Source organism: Gavia stellata, chromosome 12 (genome assembly GCF_030936135.1).
Source record: "Gavia stellata isolate bGavSte3 chromosome 12, bGavSte3.hap2, whole genome shotgun sequence".
In the NCBI taxonomy this organism is placed as follows: domain Eukaryota; kingdom Metazoa; phylum Chordata; class Aves; order Gaviiformes; family Gaviidae; genus Gavia; species Gavia stellata.
Window position 1 is genome coordinate 10,529,647 of NC_082605.1, and position 27,962 is coordinate 10,557,608.

A 27,962-nucleotide genomic window follows, 5' to 3' on the forward strand; every position below is an offset into this window, starting at 1 on the left:
TATGCTGAGATTTCTGTAAGGCATTTGATTATGTGTCACAAGACACAGTGTCAGAAAAATTAGCTCTATATAGAATGAATGTTGCTGGAGAAGGAAGGGCACCTGCAGGTATCTTTTCTCATCCTAAACTTGTCCTGTATTGCCATGATCTGAAAGAAAAGTCTGACAAAGACTGCTTGGAAAAGTGAACGTATTTGGGATTAGCTGAATAAATGTTACCAGCTGCATACTTGTATGACTGAAATCGTGTATACAGCATCATCGTTTGAAAACGTACGGGGCAAACTTAAAAGACAGAGGACTGCATCTGAAATCGATGATTGAGAAAGGGCTTTACAGATCATGGTGGAAGTGAACATGTGACCCAATGTTGAATTTACAAAGACAAATACAGGCAGACATATAAAAATCAAAAAGTTTGCCATATCTCCATGCAGTAGCATAAGACCATTAATAGAATTACACATCTGATGCTCATGTTATACTCTTGTCAATATTTGAAAGACTGTAACCAGATCAGGAAACAGCTACAAAATTATTGAAAAATAAACTTGGCAGTGAGAAACAAAAGAGACTCAACCTAACTGGTCAGCAAATATTAAAAAATTGTTTGATCACTATTAACTAACACATACAGTAAAGGAGACAGCTCTTTTCTCTAGCAGAAAAAAAGCTAGACAGAGATTTATAGGATGTAATTACACTGCAAATACAGTACATATTTTTCAATAGCTCATCAACCCTGGATGACTTGAAGATTTTATAACAAGACTTAGGCACTTTCTAAAAGATATGGCTAATTGTATTCAAAATAATTCAAAAAAATTACAGACTTAATGAAGACATTATCGAGTGGTCAGGTCTAGATTGTGATGATGGTCCACTTCACCTTCAACATCTACAATTAATAAAAATCCTCTTCCCTCTTTTTTCCTCACATCTGTTTTAGTGAGAATGTCTGTGCCATGATCTTATTCTGTACACAAAGAGTTTATTACGTATTTTCCAATTTTGGTGATTAACAAGTTCATAAAAAAAATAATTCAACACAGTGATGTGTTTTGACAGACAACTGACTAGAAATACAAACCCTCACTGTATTTTGAATTTTTAATACTCAGAGCAGCCTCAAAACCAGTCTCAACATATTGTCATGTTTTAAAATCCTGTATCTATACAGTATTTTGACTTGATTTATACCTACCCCAGAAAATCTGTTCGTATCTCATTTTCAATTACACACACTAATTATTTATAGAAGGTAAATAGGCTTGCAGAGCTTACCCACTTAGCATCCCTGTCAAAAAAACTCAACTTTCATGATTATGTGCTTTATTACCTACTATGTTATTGTTTAGTTAATTATGTCATATTTTGATGCTAGGTAATGCACTGACCTAAAAATACTTGGCACTTGATGATAGTTGAGAAGAAAAGTAAAATTCCTACAGATATCAAAGGATGTCAACCCTCTTTTTCATTAAAAAATAGGATTAAACCAAAGAACCATAATTTCATGATATGTGCTGTCTCTTTTTAATTTAACAGAAGCTAGAACGTACAGATGCAAGGTCTTAAATGAATATTAAAAGAACTCATTGATCACTTACTAAGTGCAGACGGGTTGTTTTCAAGCCTACACTACCTCCTTCCAGTGCATTGGACCAAAGTTATGAGATAAGGCTCAACTATCCGTGTCATTCTGGGGCCTATTACATTTTAGGGAGTGGCTATTTAACAGTGTAAATCTTAACTTAGTGTTATAGGCTTTACAGATTTTTCTGTATGGATAGGAGCAACTACCCAAAAGCACTGGATAAAAGCCACATAAGAATCAGGATTGTAGTTTTCATCGGTTTTATGAATAAACTATCAAGAAGCTACCTCCATGCAAACAGGTAACGTAAGAGAATACAGAATTCTTCACTGATGTTCCGAGACAAATGAAGCTCATTACCTATTTTTGCATTCCTGACAAACTATGAAGCAAAATAAAAGCTGCAGTTATGCCTTATCATTTATTAATATTGGATCAGAGGCTTCCAGAAGTATGCTTCATATCAGTGTGTATCCTACAGAATCATTAATCTATGGCTCTGTCAAACAATAAACTATAATCAAGCAATTTTTGATTAATGTTTGTGTACATTAGCTGCTTTTTAAACTTGGATCTTTCATTGGTTTATGGGGTCAAGAATAGCAATTCAATGACAAAAACTGCAAAGCAAAAATCTCTATTACAGACAAGCAAGAAAGGGAAAAAAAACAAAATTCAAGAAATATGATTTGAATTGATAAATTAGTATACATGTTTAATTATTACAAAATTATTATAAATTCAAAACATTTAAGATATGGAATGGCTTGCATTTTTAGGACTGACACTCAAGTCCCTAATTTCGACATATATTTAGGTACAGTACGATGGTATAATCTCAAGTACTATGAAAGCCTTTGTACATGGGCTATTTATAGCTTATTAATACATTGATTTTATCTCATCCTTTTGCTAGTCCTTTCTTTTTTCTGTGCTGCTACTTATCATATTTGCTTACATCTTAGAAAGAAATACCTAGTGTTACTAAATATGATTTAGTGTTCTGATCCAATTGCCACAAAACAACGTTAAAACCTTAAAACTGGTTTCAAAGTAGTAAGATGAGGAACTTAAAGAATAATGCTTGGAAAACACTACACACAGATGTAGAAAGCTTATATAAAGATGTCTTCTGTTTTATCATTGATGTGTATCTCAATAGAAGTTTTGCAGGCACATTTCTCAGCCATCAATTCTTTAAGGTTCATCAGTTTCAGTAGTAAATTTGAGACAGTGGCCTTCAGATAAAAGGGGCTACATTACACAGCAGGTCAGAAACAAAGGATAACTTTAATCATGGTCTACATGATTAAGTATACCGAAAAAATTTTAATAATCAGATGCCAGAAATTAGAGGCCTATTCGTAACCATTCTGTGTATAGCATACTCATGATTACTGGTGAACATGAAATAGCTGCAAGAGGTTATATTTAGCAGTGTGTTGCAACAGCAACAGATCTATAGCCGATACAACTGGTACTGAGAATTGGCATCTGTACAATACACCGATCTTGGGGGGCTATTTTGGATTAATTTTGCTCTGTCTCCAAGACTGAATTCCCTTTAGCAATTTCACTGTGTTGGGGGACCTCCTGGAATGCATATTTCAGTTAAATATAATCAAAAAGGAATTGTGTGCCCACCCCAGCACTGCTTCTGGATATGAATCATAGTGCAGTAAGTGGGAACGATCAGGAGATTTGATTCCAGTCGATCAGAACTAAAACCTAATGTAGATGCACTCAAAGACTGCAAAATTCTAAATTACTATGAGGCCCACTGGTGTATAAAATCTGGTTATCTGCAGTGAAGAATATAGTGAAACTGACTCAAAAAAACAGAGAGCAAATACTTCCATGAAGCTGAAGTACAGCACACATCGCCTCACTTTTGTAGCATGCAAGTGTCTTTATAAAACCCATTCTTTAAACAAAAATAAAAAAATCCTAATCTCCCTTTAGACAAAAGCTTTCGCAACACAGGCAACATTAAAAACTTGACGAGTTAAGCTTTTCTGGCTCTCTTCCCACAATAGAAGACCCTTCCTGACAAGGCTCATCACATTTCCCTTTCATGTGCCGGCATGCTAAGAATTAATGTCTTAACTTGAGTTAAATAAATCTAGTGATAACCTGCTCATCTCTTGAACTAACTTTCTGATGACTGATTTACATTACTCTCCTTATTATCTATGGCTACTAATCGGTCATTAAACATGTAACTACTGGCTCTGGACTGTGAAACTGTCCTACTTACAGCAAACAATTACATTAACAAATATTAATTTCACCTTGTGACACGGAAATCTACCTGCTAAGTAATGACATTTCTTTCAAACCAAGAACTTAGCCTAAAATCAGAATCTTTCAGAGCTTAGAGAGACTTTTATCTGCTACTCAATTTCTAGGAGCAAACATAGGTGAGGACTAATTTCACAAACTCTATACACAAAACAATTGACTACAGAAGAATTTTGTGCATGAATGATTTGAAGAACTGAGCCTGTAACTGGGAAGGGGAAAGACTAACAATGTATTAATTTAAGGCTTTGGTGTGCAGAGTTTTAGAAGGTCTTTATTTTATGCTTCATTTGTATATTCAAAAAGTTGAATAAATCTTAAAAATTGCTTCAGCAATGTGGATTTATGTCACAGGTCTATTTTCAAATCTATCCATAATAGAAGGGGTCACAAGTAACCATGCATCATCCAGTTATGAAAATGACCATAAAACCCATCTCACCATTTGTTCTATTTGTATATAGTTAGGTTAAAATCAAACATAAATACTGGTGATGGGGGTAAGCGGAAGGTTGTTACTGACCACTTTACAACACCCAGACTAGCATTAACATGAATAAGATGTTTCACCAGATACTCATGCATTCTAAAGCTTTATCACTAGATGAAGCGGAAACCCAATGCTTCTTACAAGAAGTGGTCCGTGAAATCAGATTTGCAATGCAAAAATTTATGGTCCCCTTTGTAGTGAAAGCCTGTGACATGTTATCTCACTTAAGTAACCAGCGCCAGATATGCAACTTTTGTTATCAAGTTACTGTCTCCCAGAAATGCATTTTTGGCTTTTTCAGCTAGTCTAAAGACCTATTTTAGACTATGATGGTGGCAGCTAATTTTTCTAGTAAGAAATATAAGATAAATGTAAACCTCTATATAAGTGTTGTATATTCTAACACACACATTCAGGGGAAGTGAGGGGGAGAGGTTTCTATAGCTAAACATGATCTCAAAAAATTCTTCCATATGTGGAAAAGACTGCAAAGCTAACATATAAATATAGATATATATAAATATACACACTGAGCAGTATGTATACATTTATATCACATTCATTAAACCTCAAAACATAAAATAAATTCATTTCTGTAAGCAAAGGAGAGGTATAACTTTTCAATATACAAAATCCATCTCCTGGAGGTATCATAGACAGCAAAACCTATTTTCTACTTCTTACTTTTAATACAGCTCCAGTTTAGCTGGTCTCTTACTCAAATTACAAATTTAATATAGTTAAAAAGGTATATGAAAAATTATCTGGCTACCATATAATTATAATTAAGAGGTAGCAAAACCAAAAGCATTACCAAATATTACAAACTACTATTGCCTCTTAGTTAAATGAGAAACCTTGACTAGAGCACAATGTTTGTAGCTGTAAAATGGCAGTATACCAAAATCAAGAACTAGAGTATCCCTGAAAGATAAAATCAAACTCAGAGCAGACTCTTCCAAATTTCAAGGCTCTTTCTTTTGTTCCATCGCAATGTACAATGTAATCTAGAATGAAATTTAGGTTTGAAACCAATTATATTATCCTAAGAATCTGGGCAAGCCTCTGTGGAAGACTATTTCAGTTTTAGGGTAAAGTAGATAGAAATACCTAGACATATGTCAGAGGCAGGAAAAATTCTCCGTATCTACTGAAATAAGCATATGATAACACTTACTGGCTTTTGGGAAATGCTTAGACAGAAATTACATCCTCATAAGAAGAGAAATATTTGCCATTCAGTACTGTGTTTATAGCAAACAATATAGCTATGATAACGGCATACAATTTAATCGGAAAATTGACTTTTTAATGGTGACCATGATACAAATAGGATTTTATTGCATTCAGTTCAACAAGTCTGAACAATGTGTGATATGAATCACAAGTTTTTTGTTCCAGAGGGAGAATATGTGTAGCAAAGATGAAAAATTAGAGGAAATACTTAAAAATGTGAAAGCATTTATACGACTAATTTGCACTGCACTCCTGAGATCCCAAACACTAATTAATTTAGTGTAATACTAGTTATTTACAGTGGATATGCCTGGGATTGTTTATAGCAAATGTACCGACAAGCAAACCTTGCCCTGCCCAAATTCCTAAATTAAATAAATCCGTGTGACTCCAATGAGCTTAGTGCAGGCTCAGCGCTGTGCTAATGCAATTGCGTGCTTCCTTGCAGCTTGAGGCACCAGCCGAACAAGTTCACATACATTTAGTGAACAGACAAGAGCAAGCTCACACCTGCCCAAATACAATGTGTAAACATACAGGATAAAGAAACACACAGAATATTAAACAAAATCTAGGTCAGGGAGGGAGCCAATAATTTCAACTTGCTGCATTGAACAGCTATATCATATCACTTCTTTTATATACTAAAATGTCACTGGTGCTTTGGGTTTTCCCCTTATTTTTGTTTCTTCTTTCCTGTACAACTAAAAGATGAAGTTTTAATGTTGCAGAAAACTCCCAAACATGATATTTCATTTTTCCAGATACTAAACTTCTGCTCAGATTGAACTTTCTACTCACAGTCTAAAGAAATATGAAGAATTTTATGCTTTTTCAAATAACCATGGTTATCTGAATGAGCTAAAATAACCTGTTTTGGTTTATATTTGTCCTCCTTTTAAGTTGTGTTGTTTGGTCTTGTGGGCTTTTTTAAAGACAAATCCCAGTTTCAATATTCCTGAGGCCTATTCAGGAGTTTGAGGTTGGCAATTTTCCAGTATGGCCACAGAATATAAGGCATTGTGCTAACAGCCAGGGCTGCCAAAATACACAAAGTAGCATGCACTCCTTTCCCCTAAAATTATATGTGGATCAATACAGTGATTTGCAGATCAGGATCCAGACACTAAAATAATAATCGTTGTTTGACTGTCCTGTGGCTCTGATTTCAAAGTCATCTACCTCAAACAACATCCCATCTGACCTGTTCAGAGTTTTTCACATATCACCTTTCAGCAACTCCAAGGATATTTAGCAGTTCCAGCTGATGAAGAAAGACCTGTTGCCAAAACCAGTCACCACTTTACAAATCCATAAACACTTTTTTTGAGATCACATAGTCTTCTTCAAAAAGTTAGTTTTTAGTGGCATACTCCTACTTCGCCACAGTCAGATTGTTGTCCAGTTTCGAGCATCACTGCGTGTGATTTCTTTTCTCAAATGAATGTGTTTACCAGCATACTTTAAAAAAATCTTCTTTAAACAACATATATTTAATACTAAGACAGCTACCAGCTCTTTAAAAGTTGGCTTTCTGACTGGAGAGTGACAGTAAGGGAAGCTTCATAGATACACACTGCCCCATCACTGTCCTAATAAGTAGGACTTTTGCTTTAGGTAAGAGGATAGTTCAGAAACCTTGAACTACCTTTTAGGTCTCTTTGCTGAGATTTCAGAGTAATGGAAAACTTGATGGTGAGTTTGTGACAAATTACTTCGAAATACCACCACCTTGTAGAAGGGCCACCAAAAATGTTTTAAATAGGAACAAAATCTCTACATAGCCAGACTGGATTAAAAGATGTAAAAGGACATGCTACATGCTTATGACACCATATGACATTCCATCCTCAATTACAGCTTCTAAGAATAGGGCCAACTTTTTGGAAAGCAGCCAGCTCCTACAGCCTTATGGCATGCCCTATGAGATTCATATTTTTCTAAAAATCAGGTTCTTTTTTATGAGAATATCATCTCTCATCATAAAACAGAACTAAAATATATTTGTAGCCCTTGTGACCATGGAGTAAAGCATTCGACTTTGATTCAACTACAGCTTGGGAATTCAGAAAACTCTTATGAGAAACACCTTACATTTTATGTCTTTAAAAATCTCCAGTACTATGGGAAGTAAGATGATTTGATAGTTCTTATAATCATCAAGACTGGCAATAAAGGCCTTAAAGTACAAAAATTCTTTGCATGTTATACCTTCAGTCTTCCACTGTGTGGATGCAGAATCAAGTTCTTCCATTTGCCCTCTCAAATAGCATAACTTCCTATTAAGAATGCCATCAAACTAACTTAAGTATATCCTAGACACACGTATGTCATAGATTACCTACACAACTTCTTTTAAGTCCCTTTTTTTATGTAGAGATGCTGCTTTGAATTTAAATAATCAAGTACAGTTTTTTACTATGTAGTCCATAAGCAGCAACTTGAATTTAGGACCTTTCAACCCCATAGCAAAGATCTCAACTTGAGAAAGAAAGTCCTGGGTGATAGCAAAACAATGCAATTTGTTATGTGGAGACCATCCTAGAGTTAGAGATCTGTCACATGTGCCAATAAGTTAAGGACTGTTTCAGAGACAGCAAGGAATGTAAAATGCACAGGGAAATTAACAGTAAGTGAATATGGGTGACTATAATCTGAAACTCAGAACACAATACAAATCTGGAGGGCCAGAAAGGCTTCTGAGATTAGAAAACCAACGGGAATGAGATGTCTCAATTTGACCACACTTGTGGTTAGCAAGACAGAATTCCCTGTTGGTTATTAACTTACAGGCCTGTTATGATACTAAAAGTACAAGAAAAAAATGACAAAAGGACTGCAGTACAGTAAGGCAGCTGTGGCAGGGAATACAAATGTGCTGATTCCTATCCACTTTCAACAGTAACAGCAATTTGCTTCAAGAGCACACAGTCACTTGTGTGACACAAACAGGCACTTCCTTCAAAACATTTTCAATACAAGGAAGAAAACTGAAAGGCGATGTGGGCAACTGAGGGCAAGAGAAAAAGTTTTTAAGGAAAACCAGTAAGTATGTAGAGGTGAGAAATAAGAGAGGCAGGGAGTTGGACAGTAGGCTTTGTGATGAAGTCTACGCTATGGGGCAGGACAGCTTCTAAATCTGGAAGTTCATATTTATTTAGCCTTGGGGTTTTTTTGTTCCAGATAGATCTTGGATGCAATGATCCAGATTAGATTACTGTAATGCACTGTACAAGGGGCTACATATTACAACTCCTTGGAAACTGAAGCTAGTACAGAATGTTTATTAAGCTCGTTTTCATGCTAGGAGTATTACACCCGCACTCCAGGATACACACTGACTGCCAAAATGTTTCCAGGTGGGATTTAAGAAAGATTGCCAACCCTCAAGCCAAAACTGAAGAGAATAAATTTAAGTTTTTAGTGCAAAGCTGCAAAATTATCTTTTTTTCCAAGTCTTTTTAAAGACTAGTAAAAATGGTTAATATTGCAATGTTATTGACATGGCAGCACTCGATCCCCAGAAATTTATTTATATCAAATAAAAATCAGATGCACCAACATAACTAGGGAACACATCATGACTCACTGTAACATGACCTTGTGTATGGGCAGAGAAGAGTTAGGGTCTTCCTATGGCTTGTGAAGTTTTCTTACATCTTCCCCAGAGTTTAGGTCCAGACATACAAGGGCAAAAAAAGTTGCCAACCTATGCCTCTCCCTAAACAGAAGAGCAAAAAAGAGGGAATAAAGGCAAGAAGTGGCTGGAAACTTGGCTTTGCTTCCTAGCAGCAGCCAGAAGACCTAAACACATCCATTACATCTGAAAAAAGGTGCCCAACTAGTTCCTTCAAGAGAAGTCAGAGATCCAATCCTTCGCTATGTCTAGAACCATGCTGCCACATGCTGCCCATAGCAGGATATGATATCAAATAACAGTTATAACAAAAATATGATCACTGAAACAAGATTTCAATAACTGAACTGAACAGCACCACGTAAAAAGTATCGGTATTTCAAGCAGGACGTGTGTGTATTTTTCTTCCAAGAGACTGGCGGTACACCATTCTCTTTGAAGGGGGTATAGACTCACAGTAGCATATATACAGTGTTTTACATCAGTAAGTGGGAAATATCTTATTCTTCCTTACAAACATGTACATACTTTTACAGCTATATATAACAATATATATTCATTTCTCTATATAAATGTAGTACATAAATTAGAAAATCCAGTATTATCCATAGAAAAGACAAATGTTTCAAGATTAACACTGTACGTTCAACTATCTCCTTCTCTCCAGAATTTGTGAAAAAACTTTCAAAAACGCTCCCTAGCACTCAGTAAATTAAATGGCATTTATGTTACAATATGCACCACTTTCTTGTCTCCTTACAAAATTAAAAATGCCCTCTGATGATTTGCAAGTTTATTATTTTCTCAGTTTATTCTGTGGTTTCAAACCACCAGCAGTATGTTGGATTATGGTCATCAAAAACCACATATGAAGAATTTATGTGTAATACACCATTGAATGGGAAACACAGGTTTATATGGCACATGGCAATCAAATTGCTGTACAAAAGAACACTGTATGGAATGGCAAATAACAACACAGAAAGTAAAAAATAAAATAAAATCCATGATTGAAAATGTAAGCTAAAGCAATGAGTAGAGTTCACTCATGATTATCATTGACTGTGCTGTTCTCAAAGATTATTTCAGCAAGGATTTTGCTATGGATCTCCTATTTGCTTGCTTTACAAGTAAACATTTGCTGAGCTAATCCATTGTTCACAGAGTCTGTGGAAATTTAGGGATGGCGCACTTCAGGAGAACACCTACTCCAAGCCCAATGTACCACACAAGACAAAATAAAGCTACTATCATGTGCCACAGATATTCATCTAACCTGTTCTTAAAAATTTCCAGGAAAGGAGCTTCCATTACATCTATATGAAAGAATGTCCACATTTTCTTTCCACTTACAGATTCATTAGACTGATAGTGAAAAAGTTTCCTTTTTTAATAACTAACCTAGTTACTCTTGGTATAAATTAAATAAATTAAATTTACCACTCCTACTTTTTCTCCAGTGGGCACTGGAATACAATTGATCATTGTCTTCTTTACAACAACATTTTATGTACTAGAAGACTTATGTCTCCCCTTCAGTACTTTCTAGACTAAACAAACCCAGTTCTTTAAGCCTTCCTCATGGGTTACGTTCTCTAAAACTCCTATCATTCTCATTGCTCTCTTTTTGTCCCTTTCTAATTTGTCTATCTTTCTTAAAGCATGGTGATCAAAAGTGTATACAGCTTTTCAGATGAGGTCTCACCAGTGCTCAAAAGAACAGAATAATTGCTTCCTGCTTCTTTTCCAGTATTACATCCATCCCAGAATTAGATCCAACTTCATTGCAATGGTATTCCATTGTTGCCATATATTATGTGCAACCCAGATTCCTTTTTCCATGCTGTTGCCTCATCAGTACAGGTGACTTCTCCCTTGTAAACGGACTTGTCTTTAATGAATTCAGATTACTTATTCTAGACTTTCTCTCCAGTTTATTGAGACTGGAGCAGCTTATTGAGCAGTTAACTGCTCCTACTATACCTGCAGCTTCTTGCAGCTTCAGTCATTATCAACAATATCCATGTTTTTTTCTATTTCATCACTGAAATAATTTTCTAAAAAATAGTCCACAGAAGCAGATAAAGGACAGACCTCTTTGGAACCCTGCTGTAAATGTCCCTCCTGTCTGACAATGAGTAACGGAAAATTTCTCTGTAGCATGTTATCTGTATCAGTTGCACACCTATCTCATGGTAATTTCATAATTCATTAAATTAAAATAGTGTATTTTTTTAGTTACAGCTTTTATTATTGTAATGCATTTTACATTACATTAATTACATCACAAATCAATGTATTTATTTATATATTACAAATATATGGTGGGACGGTGTTAAAGGCCTTATGCATTCAAAGTATGTCACAGCTACTACTTTCTTCTTTAGCCACAAAGCCAGTTACCCTATCAAAGGAAATCAGATTTGCTTGACATAATTTGTCCTTGACAAATACAGGCAGACTAAATATAGGATGGGTATGCTACATAACAGCCATCTAGACCTGCATTCTGTTTTAGAGAGTGGCCCAAAACTGTCACCAAGGAAAGAGTGCAAGAATAAAGTGAGTACATAGTGGTAAACAATCTCATATCTTCAAGAATGTAACGTAAAAATAGTTTATCTGGTCTAGGATAGGAATCACCAGTTGATGATTAGGAAAAGAGGATAAGAGCGAAGCAAGTATACAGTGATCTGATATACACTGAGATGGATAGATACCGTCATACAGTCTGATACAGACATCAAGCTACTGAAAATGAACAGTAAGACAACTACTGGCTTTCTATTGATTCACTGATGAATAATTTATTCCCTAAGTCTCCAGGGTCTAAAGTAAAGCTATTCATAAATCACCATACATTTTACTTGCAAAGATGAGAACAGTGTTTGCCTTCCCCGAGCCTCCAAGGATCTCCTATATCCTACATGAGAGTTGTTGAATATCATCAATTAGTTGAATTAGTTGAAACCAGTGTCTGGGTTTCAGTAACACAGACATTGTTGTTACCTGTTTTTTCACATCTCTTGCCTTCATTCTGTTTTTCTCATTCTATTCCTCGCACAAAGCCAAAACCTTTTTTATTTCATGGTCATTTTCAGACAATTTTGCCTTCTTTTATAAACTCGGCCAGCTTACCTCTCTTAATCAGAAACAGAACTAAAACCAAGACAGCAAGTCCTTAATACCCTTCTCCACTTTCTGAAAGAAAAAATTGTTCATAATATGTTCCAAGAACTCGAAGGATTCTATGTTCTGTTGTTCAGGTTTTGGTTTTGTTGGTTTTTTTTTTAGTTGGTATCCAAGAAATCGAGTTTTCTCATTCTTACCAGTTCCTGTCTTTAGTACAACTCTATTGGTTATTCTAAAAAAAGCACCATTTGCCTCTTAGTCTCCTATTCCCTATTAAGTAGTCTATCATACACCCCCGCTGTAACTTCACCAATGTTTTTCCCTTTTATTTCTACCCAGACATTATGAACTTATAAACTGATTTAGTATCAAACAATGATTCCTCATATAAAAGCAATGTTTTATTTTTCCGCAGGGTTCTCTGCCTGAAGAAGAGTTACTTGCTTCTATAGACTGTTTTTCCTACTCCAGATAAATACATATACGGATAACTTTCTCCTTTGTCCGACTGTGACTGAGTTCCTCCCAAAACTCCTACAGATTTCAACTCTTGCTCATTGGAGTAGGCTAAAGAGTCATATAGTGAAAAGAAGCCTATCTTAAAATTTGAAAGTCATCTTCAGGCCAGACTCCATCCCTAGCTGACAAGCTCTCCACTTTCTAAACACATTCATTTGAAAAGGAACAGTGGCACCCAGTATCAGCTGGAAACACATAGCATGCTGGCAGCATGGCTTACATACATATTTTGATTTCAAAATAGAAGTTTATTTCTTGACATTTCATCTATTACAGCTTAGCTTCTTTAATTTGTATTTCTTGGGGTTTAGCATTTCATACACACATACACGCCTGCATGTACACACACCCGTTATTTTTTACCATAACAAATTTTTAACAGTATCAGACCCAGACACCTCAGAAAACAATTATGAAAACATGTTGGCTGGCAGAAGGGTATTTTAAGGATGAGATAAAGTGTCACTAGAATTTAAAATACTTTTTTGTGTTGTATATATACAAATACAATGTATATTTTATAAAAATTACATAATTAATTAAAGAATGTATTATTTCCAATACTATAGCTTTATAATGATAACTAGCTATAATTAATAGCTATAACACTATTACTAATAGCTATAGCAATACTATAGCATTATTTTCAATATTATAACTGTAAAATTAAAGCAGATACTTCATTTTTGGTGGATCTGGTCTTTAAGCTGTCCAGAAATAAAAGGTGCAGCACTTTCTGTTTGGAAAGACCTGTTTCAAACACATCAAATTAATAAACTTTTTGGTCAAGGTGTCTGCTTCTGCTGTTGTCTATGAACCAGAAGTACTGAGCTTGCACACTGGACACTTAGCAAATTTCTGCCTGTTGACAGCAACATTATCTGAAAAACCACATTAAAGTATTCCAAAAGACAAAGTGTTGGAATGCCAACAAACCACAGAACATCACGATCTCCTCATTCCAAACACATACAGTATAAATATTAATTTTAAACTATGTGACAGTAAACTTGTTTTAATCATCTTGTATTTTAATTTTCACTTAACTTTCACATCTTTAATACTCTAAAATATTATCAATAAAAGCAAATGAGCTACATATTTACAAAAATATTTTTGTTTAAAAATTGTATTTCTTTATAAACAAATACTGACATTTACAAAATCAAAACAGTGTTGGGCTTATGGATGTTTTTTCACCCTGGGTGGAGGAGAAAAGGTGAAATGCTAGCATGCTCAATTAACATACTCTAGAAGACCACGTTATTAGGACAGTTATTTGCCCTTTCTGAAACACAGGACTCTAAGAATAATAATATTTTAACAAGAATAATACTGAATTACTAAGCATTTTTAAATGAAAACATCTCTGGAATTTGGTTTGTCTTGCCTATTTAAAAATCCATGACTATTGATTTTAAGCTATATCTGTTATTTGAAAGTTTCAACAGAAAGATACTTTAAAAAACAGTTTAGACCCATTGGTTTACAAGTTGCCAAAAGGAACTGCTGCGCAGGTTTTTCACTAGTAATGATTAATCCATTTACTTTAAATAAACAAAAAATTATTCCAAAAAGTGCACGCTTCTGAAATCACTAGTAATCACTAAGCAGATTTTTCGCTGATTTTCTACTGAAAAAGTTGACTTAAGAAATGCTGAAAATAAGTGCAAAACTTCTAAAGAAAGATAGGGAAGAAAAATATAAGACACTAGACAAAAAGCCAAAATATTTAAATTGTTTCAGGGATGGAAATAAATACCAGAGCTATTAGTTTCAGTTCAAAGAACACATCACTTGCTTATTATTTCTTTGGAATATTTATTTTATCTTGAAATATCAAAATAGTAAAATTATAAAACTGAAGGTGAAAAAAGAGGTGACCAACCTGATCTGGAGAGGGTCTGTGGTTGGAGTATTGTGGCCTCCCAGGAGATCGATGATGGTGGTGGTGGTGATGGTGGTGGTAGTGGTGATGGTCGTCATCATAGTTATCTGCCATCAGTTTCATTCTGTTTTGTGTCTGTTTAATATGTAAAGTGAAACAATTCTATTACATGCTGGAATATATTACTCTAACAGTGTTTTAGGAAGATCTTAGCTTTTTCTTAGCTCTCTTTTGGGTTTTTTTTCTGGCTGTAAGGATATAACAATAGAAGTCCAGACTGCTCGCTCACAAAGAAAAGGAAACAGGAATAAAGAAAGATAAAGTATGTGAACACATCTTCTGTCTCAGTTTTCACATGAGTGGAGTTGCACAAAGAAGTCAGAAAAGCATATGATTGAGGATGTTATGTTTAAAGGATGTCAACAAAGACGTTCAGCTTTTCTAAATTTTCTATTTTAGAACAGTTTCCTATTTTTTCCAGTCTATTACTATGTCTTGCCAATTAACCTGTAAAATCTCACTGAAGGGAATATTAAGTATACTCCAAATATCTACAGTTAGCTACTGAAGCATGTCAACAACAATCATGAATAGTTACGCTAAAAGCTCTGTTTTGGTTTATTTATTTTAATTGTACACCAGGATCACCCTGCTAAACAGTAAGTTAGCAGGGTGAAAACTAACTGGTACAGACACAGGCACTTAGCGAAATAAGTGATTATGGAACTTGACACATGTTACTGAATGAAAGTAAGTCTTAGATACAGATCTTGAAAAAAAGAGGATCAACACTTCAGCTGCTGCCATGTACAGATAATAAAATCTATGTCACCATGAGATAACAAGATACATCACTGCTCTTTATCACTATTACAATTATTCCATACCATAAAATACATACACTGGAATAATTCAAACCTTGCTCATAATACCAAAAATATCTTACTACCAATTGCCCAATACCAGTGGATACAGTACTTATTTCTTCTGTTAGTAGGACTGAAGGCTGTCTCAGACGAACTTGTTAACCTGTAATCAAGTTTTACTTATTTTTGCACTAACAAAACCCAGAAGAAAATGCTGTCAACTCTCAAAGACCTCTTCCAAAAATAAAGAATCAATTAGATACATATACAATTAATATCATGCAGATGACTGAAGGAGACGGCAGTCGTAACACGCTTAACGTCATCTTCAAAAATCTCACCTGAACACTATAGGAGAAAGGCTTTTCCTGAAGGACCATTATCTACTTTGTGCCAATTGTCTATGTGGACATCATTTGAGTTGGACAAGCACAAACAAGTCTACTTTGCACATAGACACTTTTGGTGAACGGTAAAGATAAGAGACTGAAATCAATTACAAAAAGCCACAGTTTAGTTCTACCCATGCTCCAAGGTAGCAGGATTCATGCTAACTGCAGTGAGGACGCTGGCTAAGCTCATTACCCCAGGACTTTACCCAAACTAATGACTTCTAAAGGACCAATTTAAACAGATGAATTTAAACACAACTCATTTTTCAGGTATGTTCCTATATTAACAGGTCTAACTGACTTCCAATTTGAAGTGCCCATGAGATAGCTAGTGTCCCATAGCTAGTATGTGGTAAATTTACTTCCAGGACTATTGTAAATTCATTTTCTTATGAGAACAATCCTGTATCAAAATCTCCTTTAGGAAATTTTTACTGGTAAGTATATTTTAATAGAAAATGTAAAATATCAGAGATTGCTATTAAATTCCCCAATTTTAATGTTTTTTGTTTAAGTAGAAAAGAGATTTGGAAAAAAGCAAGCTAAATATTCATATTACACAATATTTGAAGTATAACAAAATCTAATGCAAGGGAAACTAGGAACCACAGGGATCACAGGAAATCCTGATGTATCTTTTTATCAATTAATTTTTTTTTAAATGTCACAATATTCTCAAGCAGTGTCCATTAGAAGGACCATAGAAAACTATTTTACAGAAGGAGACCTGTACTCAGTTCAAGTAAAAACAACTAACCCAAACCAAAACCTTAAGGCATCCACAATAACAAGGTAGTGGAACAACTACAGATCGGATGTGCACATGCTTTAGCCACTGTCAGACTCTTTCTGCGCACCTCTATAGCACTAAAAGAGCATCTTCTCAGTGTGTAACAGAATAAATGTCCTCCACAGGTCAAGTGGTGGATTCCTTTGAACAGGAATTGTACTGGCACTATGTGGTATCATTTCACATTTTTTAACACTATTTTCTGCACAGTTGGAACCATTTCATTTTCTCCCTCCTTGATAAGAAGATGGGAGCATACAGCTGTATGAATTTCACCTATGGATTTCTACCAGTTTTGCCAAAAGACCAACTCAATCTGTATCATCATAGTTGGTCTGTTTGTCTTTAGATTCAAAGAGGAAGGCCTTTTGAACAAAAGAGTGGAAAAGATGGAGAATTAATAGGCAAATAATAACCCACTTACTGTAAACACTGTAATATCCTGCCTGTTTGGGGAAGCTCCTAACATTTTATTAGTTTATTTTCTTATCAATGAACAGCCTTAAATTTCCTACCTTTCAACTGTATTCCATAAAAGAATGCAAAAGTTAAACAAGATGATATATGCAATCCTAAAAGTGTCCCCTGTAATGAGGTGTTGGGGATTAGACGTGTCATGGGATAAGAACTGTAAATGAATGATGTCATCTTTCTAATTTGGTGCTGAAATATAAATAAACCACTTCTAATGTTTCTTCCTTTTGGATGCCAGATTGCAGTAAAATGTGCACAAAGAAATGCTGATGCTGTAGTAGGCTTCCTTTGGTGTGCCTGTTCTGGAAGCAAAATATATAAGAAATGTGAAATGAGAATTTCTTTTCCATTCAAGTGATCACCAAACCATTCAAACTTTTACATGACTTGTGATTGTCATTAATTTCTTAAAATTATGCTAAATATTTTGCAAATTATTATTTTTAAAAGCTTTTTGTTTTTGTTAGCTCTTCACAACTATAACTAATATGATTTTGAGGTTCTGTTTGTCTTTGCTTTAGCTACTGTCAGAGTGCTATACTTCCACACTGAACTTTATTTTCCAGGTATGCTTAGCTTTGACTTAAGAAGTACAAAACATGGTATGATTTCAAACTTTTAAAAGCAGGATTTTTGAGGAGGATTAACAAAAGTAAAGCCATCCAGAGGAACAACACAATCCTTTTCAGGTCCTTCTAAACAAAAGTCTGTAACACTACTTAGTTCTGTTTGCTTCCCTTGCTAACTCTTTTAATCTTTAGCAGGCTTTGAAATGCCAGGTATATTTTCATTTGAGGAAGAAATTAATTAACCACAATGGAATTTGTTCAGGACCCCAGGGCTTCATACCCCTACACTTACATACAAGCACATAAACACACAGAAAGGCGTATACATTTTAGGACATTGGTGTATCAAACAGGCAGTAAACCTCACGGTGTGGGTCCCATATCAACACATTAGGACACTGCACTTCGGTACTGACTGCGAGGGAAAAATACCACCTACTAACTTTGCAATGCCATAATTTTCTGCAACATATTCAGCATACTTGAAAATCTCCTATTCAAGAACATCCAAGACCTTTTTTTATATTACTTTTGAAAGCACAACAGATTATTCAATATGACTTTTCTGGATGATCGGGAAACTCGGTCTTGGAATGTACAATTCATGAAAATTAGAGCGATGATTGTACACACATTTAAACTGTTCCATATCTAATTTGCATCATATGTTACTCTGCACAACTTAGTCCATATCTGAAATAGTTATATAATTCAAAATTTCATTCATATTTTCCTCTCAAAACTATTATTATTGGTACGATTTTCCTGAAAACAGGGTTTCTCAAAATTTACATAGCCACAACTCTGACGACAAAATTATCATACCAACAGTTCTTTTTGAAAATACCTGGTGAACACCGGGCCCACACCTGAGAAGGAGCAGTTTTTATGTTAACTTGTAAAATGCAACAATTAGTTAACTGCATCTCCTACAGACGTTGTATAGCCTTATTAGTTTTAACATAAACAGTTTCCTCAGATATTTTTGCTTTAAATTTATTGACTACTTTCAATAAACACTGCATCCATTTTGAAATAAAGGAATGATAGAGGAATTAAAAGCAGCTTAAATCTAGGTGCACAGGTATATTAACCCTTAGGGCTTGAAACAGTTGTCTTTGATCATTCAATATCACTATTTGCTAAGCTGTCAAGGTCATGAATGGTATGTGTAACTGAATTTTTAACCCACTTACCAAAGAATTTATGATTTAGCACTGTAAGAAAACTGACAGATACTTTTTGTCCTCCTAAAATTCTGTTGAGTTTAAGTAAGGATCTACTGAAGTGAAATGAAAGTCTTTGATTGACTGGTAACAGACTAAATAGCTTAACAGCAATCTGTAACTGTAAAACTATAATATTAAAACTGTCTTTTATAAAATATTTTAGCAAGGTGGCAATAGGGAACTATGCTTTGATCTGTCATCTGGATCAAGTTAACAACAAAACTCCCACGACTGAGGTTCGAATGAGGAAAAATAGTGAGATTTGTTGCTCTGGGATATAGGTGTAATACCATTCAATAGCTATTACTTTCCTTTGGATTTTCTTCTCAATCTCTCTTCACTAAATGGAATTTGAAATATTTCTAGAATATTCACTTTCAACAGGGTAGGATTTTTCCATATATAATATGGGAAGGAGGCAGATATAAGCCCTACAAGCTATCCTGGAGATATCCTGTGGTCAATTATTAAAGTACGGAATTTAAAATCTAGAGACTCACATTCTAGCTTTGATACTGCAATGGCCTCTTGTTGTCTCTAATGACTCAGACCCTCCATTTTCTTGCAGTCTTACTATTTGAAAATAAGCACGGTAATTTTTCTACAAAGCACTTTGAGATCTTCATGTGGGCAGACGTTTAGTACTAGTCTTCCTGATTTTGCTAACAAACTATTTAATCTGAGCTTTTTTCCCCTAAGACAATAAGAAATGAAATCTTTTTTTAACTTTGAAATCCAGAAGGTAAGGATCTAAAAAATTGTGTGCTTAAGACTATATAGTTCACCAAGTTTATCCAGAAGTTGCATAAACTTAGTGGAATTAACTTGGATTTCATGAAAGCGTGTGCAACTGCAATTGGTTTTCCAGTATGAATCCAGTACTTCAGGCCTGAATTCCATTAGCTGAGGGTTAACAAAATGTTTGCTAACTAAGCCAGCTCTGTATTTACTCTCTCCAAATAAAATCAGTTTTCATATCGGAACAGTATTTTTACACATTCTTTGAAAAATGTTGTCATCTGAAGACAAGTGAAGAATTTCTTATCATTTCTACTGCTGCACAACACAAAAGTTGCTAACTGCCATGGAATACAATTTATAGCTGATTTGTTATTTGATAAGTTAGTTAATTAAATATTGGACAAATGCTGTACTTGGCCTCAAACATCCTTAAAGTTCACCAAATTACATTCATCAGTAAGTAACCCTTATGGTGACTTCTAAGACCAAAGAAGTCATCACATGGGCTACACTGAAAATTAAGATTAAATGCTGTGTAAAGTCTGTATTTCTAGAACTTGATCAAGTTGACTGCTTTTCTTTTTTTTACCTCTACAGCAAGTTTCCATTTATTTCACTTCTTGTCTGATCATCATTAAATATTTTTCTAAGATCAAAAATAACAAGTTCAAGTTCCAGCCTTGGCGCCTCTAAAAAACATGTTCAACATCCCTGTCATTTAGTTCCACCCTCTTTGAGCATCTCAAGCTTACTAGAGATACATGCATCCTGCATAAGTGACTTGATAACAAGCCAAATAGTGAGCTTAATTTGCAGTCTAGAAAAGAGATTTAAGAGAGATTCCATTGCAAAGTTTCAGCTGAAACTTCTTTTGCTTAAACTTCTTGATTACTTAGAGATTTTTGAGCATGGGTTCACTAATTATCTAGGTGAAGCAAAAAACATAATTCCAAGGCTCTTACTGTTAAAAAGCCTAACCTTGAGACTGCTCTCACTTCTTTTTAATGGTAGCATGCTTCTTGAATCAACACATGATTAAATGAGACAAATTGTTAAAAAATATCCACCAACTATGGTTTTGACAGAAGGACTTGTGTCATTTTTCCATAAGCCGAAGGATCTGTTAATTGGCCATTGTTTTGAAGGATCTTTTGCCAATACTAAAGCTGCATGGAAGAAGTGGACTTCAATATTCTTCAATATACTTCAAAGCATTCCAGAGCTTGTATTACTTTATGCTAATTATTCAGGCCACTTCTAACAGCATAATACTAGCAACATAATGCTAATTATTTCCAAAATAAATTATACTCTTACCTTCAATCCTTAGAAATACATAATAGTCAATTCAGGCTTTTTTGTTGCTTATGCAGTGAGTTTTTAGACACCAAGAAAATTCCAACAGAAAAAAAATTTAAGTTATGAAGACTGTAAGTTTGCAAGCACTCATCAGTAACCAAAAGATAACAAAAACATTACAGTATGGTAACTAACTAGGAACTCCAGATGCTAAATAACTATCATAATCATAACCGTATGGGTGTTGGAATGCATCACTATGGGGTAGAGTTATGTTTTACTGAGTGCTTTAATTATGCATTTTCTTTTTATAACGTCCCTGTAATGTAATCTGTTCTTATATTCCTACTCTTAACTGTATTTTAACATGGGTTTTGCTGCTTTGTTTCCCGCCTCCCTTGAAGAACACAGTTAATTTTTTCCCTGTTAAAATTCCAAATGGGCTAATAAGCATGTTTTTCTTTTCCTGTTATAGTGCATGACTTGTCTTGGAAAGTGTGACAGACAGGATGCATGCAGGCTAAAAGTGTGCATGATAGCTTATTGGAGAAAAGTTTGGCTGCTCCTCATTTAAGTCTTTTTATTTTTTACCTCATTAATGATATGACTGTTGCATATGAAGAACACAGTAAAGTTTTTATGCTAAGAAAGCATATAAATTTTTCTTTTTCCCATCTATATCTAGTTATATATTAAACTTAATTCATGCGATGTTTTACATTAAAATCTTACAATTCTTATCATTAGTAACACGCATGTAACCAGAACACTTGTTCTTCAGGCCCTGTCTGCCCCTCCCCAGTTTCACAGGACAGAGAATAGGGACTAAGAAGCAGTATTGAGTATTTTCTAAGTTTTCATGAAATCCAACCTTCCTCCCAGGTGAAATACAAAAGCAATCACTGGTCAAATTAGATACTGTGGCTCCTGTGCAGCAATGGAAAGCAGCTTCCAATGTAGATATTTTCAAAGTGCTGGATCTGATAATTTAATGTTGAACATGAGCATAAATTTTTACATATATTTCAGTTCTTTTTTAATTAAAGTACTATTTAACTGATATTAACAACCATTACACCTGCTGCTTTGCAAGATTACAAAATGTGACTGACTTATCCTGAAAGAAATTAAAGCTCATAGTAAGTCTCTCTCTTCACAAGCTGAAGGATAATAGTCTCACAAACACCAGCTGGGATATTGGACACTTGGCAGACCGAGACAGGCAGCAGTTCCAAGTGCCAAGCAGACACTTATCTAAAGTACTAAGGCCAAATTTCAACTTTCCTGACCCTTGTGACTGAACAAAGTTATGTTGATTTGAACATGGTCCATCTGACTTTTTAGTTGCGGTCTCTGCATTTAAAGCTTGTGTTTTTGAAGTCTTTGTGAATTAAAAGTATGGCTTGAAGCGCAGGAAATATCTTGTAATAATACAGCATACTCGATAATGTATAGGCTAAAGTCATGCTAAAAGTATTTGTCTGAGTCCTGCTACTAAACTTGGTAATTACATAAAAGTATGTAAGAACATTGACACGAAGAAGTGGGTTAAAAAAGTATAATTAAAGCTCTGAAACAGTAGCTGCCTGAGGACATCTCAGGCCAGGTCCTACTAAATGCAGACAAGCAACTTAAGAAGGTAAGGTTCTCTGTTTTTTTCCTTTTTTTTACAACAGGAAATAACTCATTAAAAAGATACTTCCCCATAATAATTATTTAAAACCAGACACGAATCAGAAACTTCAGTAGCTAAAAAGGACCTTTGAAACTGCAAATCTCTGGTTAGTAGCACTGATTGTCTTTCAGCATCTTTAATGTCTGAATAGTTCATTTCAGCTGTAATTTTTGCAATTTCATTACCAAGCCCAGCTCTCTCCTTTGTATGATATAAAGAATATAGCCTAAGTTGAAATTACTACATTTCTTCTATTGTATGCAATAAAAATTGATAGATAAAACATAAATTTCAACACATGGATGGAATATGGACCGAAATGGAGATCACATCACAACAGTGTCTTGATATACTTTATAGAGACACCTTACCTATAGCTAATTTTTGTTTGATGCTAGACTGTAGAAATGCCAAGTTTTATCCACCATCAGAGAAGCAGAAAAATTTGACACCCAATTTTTACAATATTTTTTTAATAACTGGCTACTTAGCACTGTACTTGAGATCAAGTGTTATATTTAGCTTTATTATCATGGGGTACTTTGTAGTAGAACTTAAGGACTTGTTTAAAAAATGTCCCATGGAGAAAAAAACCCAAAAACTTCTTGGCTTGGGAGTTCACTCATTTATATAATGGAGATATTCACTATTCTTATCTGAGATACTTAATACCCATTTTCACCTATTGAGCCAGCCAGATCAAAAATTACAAAACTTGCAGTGTTAATATATACATTATTTTATATCTGCATTACCTACTTTTTCCATTTAAGATTTTCAGTCTCAGTGGAGTTAAATTGTTTGCCTGAACAAAGTGCGTTATGACAGCTGTAGCTATTGAGATGTTCTACTGTAAGTTCATAATGAGATTATCACCAGTGAAAAAGGGTGCCATTCGACATGGCCACGCTTAAGATGTGATATAAAATCTTCAAGAATGAAAAAACTCTGAAGAGAGAACAAACAGAAACAGATTTTAAAGCAGATCACCAACGACAAAGCAGGAAATTACTTCGGTCGCAGGCCTGGGAGGCCTTCAGGGCCTGACTGCTATAGGCTACAAGGCAAAAAAAGCCCCTCTCATTGGAAAATGTTTGTGTAAAAATACCACCCGAAAGAATTTGGATTCCTCAGAGCGTAAGGAGGAAAAAGTGATGCCATACCCAGCTATGACTTGACTCCGTCGACTTTTATAATATACATTGTCAAATCTTACTGAGAATACGTGAAAAGTGTTGTGTGAGCACTGCTAACATTTTCAGTATTTTTCCAACACAGACCATTTCTTCTCAATTCACTAATTTGATCAGGCAAAGGCTACTTGCTACACACACACATTCTCTTTCTTACCTTGTGCCATATGGAGCCTACTGCATTAAGCTACAGGGAGAAGTGGCACTCTGCTGTTTCGTCCCTACACTAATCTGTCCACACTGGGTTTATATCTAAGCTGCTTGTACTTGGCAAAATTGAGAATTACAGATTCAGATTCAAAAATACGGATTCAAAATTCAGATTACAAATGAAGAGGAAAAAACCCAATGTTAAGACATGTAGAAATATTGCCTTAGGATATTTCTCATTAATAGAAAAGTATGAACTACAAGGATTTTTAAGACAGTAAATTAATTTAAGGCCATTGATTGCATGGGCTGCTTGTATTGTATTGCTTGAACAGACACATTTCAAATCAGAGATTCATAGCCATTTTGCTACATTGCCTGAGAATTTTTAAGGAAAAAAGAACCAAACTGATTTTCCTCATATGAGAGTTCAATATATGAAGTTATTAGAACATCTATTCTTACCTGCCCAAGCTAAAACAAAGAGCTTGTGTAGCATAACTGTAACAAAAATAAAACTCCTAAAACTTAAGGGTCTCAGAGTATTCCTTTGTTCAAAGTTAGGTGCTTAAAGCTTGAGGAAGACCGATATTATGATGATAGTAAACAGTATAAACAGAAGAGGAAAAAAACAAGCAAAGTGGTCAAATATGTCTGTCGTACCCGTGTGAATGGCTTCATAACAAGGATTCTATTTATCATGCAGTAACATTTAGACTCAACAGTACAGTAATTCTCTCTCTGAAGCATATCTGTGTAAAAAATAATAATAATAATAATAATAACAATAACAATAATAATAATAATGATGTAGTATTCTGTGCTCCTATAATATTGCCACCTGTGAAATTCAAGGAAATCAGAAATATTAACTTAGTCTGACAACATCAGAAACAGAAGCAATAGTAATTAGGAACCAACACAATACCAGGACAGTGCTACTGATCACAAGGTCTACTGATGATGTCTACAGATACTCTAAGAGAGCATTGCAAGACTTTTTTGTTCCCACACTTGTTAAACATTAGAGGGCTTAAATGCAAATAATTAACACACAGAGTTGCAGTAGAATGTTTTGGGCTGCCAGAATAATCACAATCACAACTTCTAATGCTGTTCTTTTTCTTATACAGCAATACAAACAATTTCAATATCATAAAATACACAACGCGATACAGCTGAATTAATCTAACAGGGAAAATATAACTTGGGGTTTTTTGTTATTCTTGTGTGCTTGATGTCACCACCATAATATGACATTAGCACTATTTCTGATGTACTTAACTAGAAGAGTATATGTAATGCAACACACTGCCTTCAATTCCATTTTACTCCTTTGCTGATGAAAGAGTTCTTTGAAATATTTGGATGTTAATTAGTAAGAAATACTTCTATGTATTGCATGCAGGAGAAAATATTGCTGGTGGTTAATTTGCTGAGAAACTGTGGTTACACAGATTTTTAAAATTCCTTGATTGTTTCTCACCCTTTTTGTTTCATTAGCAATATGTTCATGTGATGAAATATAGAGTAGTGAACTAATAGACTAGAGTAGACTGCCAAACACCAGCTTTGCCTCTGGCCAGAGTATTCTGTACACCTGCAGTCTTGAAAACACTGGAAAGGTTTCTAATTTCATGTTTTGAGAAGAAAAATAAAATGCTCTCAAGGAGTTAGAAGACCTTGCATTTTGGCCAACTCCACTCACATTTTTGGCTCTATATCCCAAAAGTGAAAAGAGGCAACTGGGAAACTTTCTCGCAGTATCCAAGTTCAGAACAAATCAGTAACATAGCAGTGTCTTCTGCTCTTACCAAAATCTCTTGAGATGTTCTAAAAATGGACTTTAAGCTAATTATTTCATGAAGGATTGCATCACTATAAAAATTTCTCTAAAAATAGCTGTCTCAGAATTCTCAAAAGGAATCTTGGCCAGAGTGATTATAAATATTATGTAATCACGCAGCCAAGCCCTCGTGGTGATCTTGTTTAATACTGTATTTCTGAAAGGCTTTTAAAGCCTACTACGAAGTTCTATGGCTCTCAAAATACAGCATTTGGTGTATGAATCAAAACAATTCCAGTGGTTCTGTTTTGTTGGGAGTACATTACTATGCTTCCTATTTATTTAAACCACTGAACAATAAATATTTAACTGACAGATTGCAGCTGCTGCATTGTATTTAAATCATTACAATTAAGTATGCTCGTTTCTTATTGGAAGGTGTTTGCAGCACAGATGTCAGTATTATTACTACTAATTTTACAGGTGGATACACTGTGATACAAATACTTTTCCTAGGTTATCAAAATATAATGTGAAAAACCTGTAAAAGTAAGCTAGCACTTGAGATAAAACCAATGCTTTTCTTCCAGCTTAGAAATAACAGGAGTTTTACTTTAACTCACACAGTCACAATCCATAAAAAGTCTGCTCAGCTCATTCACATAAATAACATTTTGGTCTTCAATATATGTACATCTGTAGCTTCATATTTAAAATAAATCACATATATTCTTGTTCCCTTACAAAGGCAATATATTTCGTTTCTTTAAGATGCTGCTTTTTCTTTTTCAGTGTGAAGAATTATGACAAATTACTTCAAAATCAATGTCTTTGTCGTTTACAATCTGTTTGACATTCCCAAAGGCCAGAAAAATTAGAATAGAAAAATTGGAGAAAGGCACTAAACTGTGTATTTGGTGTTAGGAGCATTATTTAAGTCATGAACTACTTAAAAAGAGAAAAAACCCTGAAATTTGCAACTGAGACTTTTTTTAACTTTCTTTTTTGAACACATTCTATTTCTCATTTAATTCTATTTTAGTTTAGATTACTATTGGGATGTCCTTTGTCAGTCTGCAGGCACTACCAAGCAATGGAAATCAGTACGTTTGTCAATGTGGCAAGCATCGACATGTTATGACTAAAAAAATAATTGATTTATTAAAAAGAAAAGGATGCCGGAGTCTTTTTGAGTTTGGGGGGGGCACATTTGGGAGGTAAATACTTTGTCTCGAAACCGAGCCATAACTGCCTTTACTGTTGTAAGACAAACCACATTAAAAATAAAAGACATAAAATAACATCAAGTTTATGACACAGATACACTAAGATGAATATTCGTGCCTAAGCAGGTAGTACACTGTATTTGTTTTATCTTTGCCAGAATGATGCCTGTTTAGACAATAGCCTGTTACTCCTAGACATTGAAATGCTCTTGGTACTTTACTTCCTCTCATGCAATTTTTCATGCACATTGCCTGTGGCACAGTGTTAATAACTTCCGAAGCAACCCTAAGGAAGCTTATGGAGAGCCAAGAAGCTTCCAGCTGAAATACAAAATACACCAGGATGCTTCAGGAGTCTACCAGAGTGATTAGAAAAGTTTTTCACAGTGTAAATCTGTGGTAAAAGCAGCTACATTTGCATTTAGGCAATTCAATCTCAGTGCAAGTCTGCGATACATTACAGCGCAGCGATAGAATCTGTGTTTCTGGCCTTAATCCAATAACAATAAAAACCTATGAGTAACCTCAATAGTTTGGGTTACTCCACTGAGTTTAATAGAATTGACCTCCTGAACCTTTAAGACATCTACTACATACTATGCCCTATCTCTTTAAATATGAAGCAGGCTTTTGATGCCTACAATGACCTCACATGGTGGGAGCCGCCACAGCTCTTGTACAGCATTCTGAGTAGCAGTAGATGAATTTGCAAACATTTTTATGTTCCAACTAGGTAGGAACCTATAAATGTTACGAAGTATATCCATTAAAA

General features: G+C 34.8%; 1 protein-coding gene across 1 annotated transcript in view; it reads right to left on the bottom strand.

The window, feature by feature from the left end:
• The window catches only part of ERC2 (ELKS/RAB6-interacting/CAST family member 2), a 499,899-nt gene that overhangs the window by 120,141 nt on the left and 351,796 nt on the right, over nt 1-27,962 (bottom strand). The window contains exon 18 of the mRNA XM_059823475.1: nt 14,801-14,935. Coding sequence (XP_059679458.1) covers nt 14,801-14,935 — 135 coding nt within the window. The remainder of the gene's footprint in view (nt 1-14,800; nt 14,936-27,962) is intronic.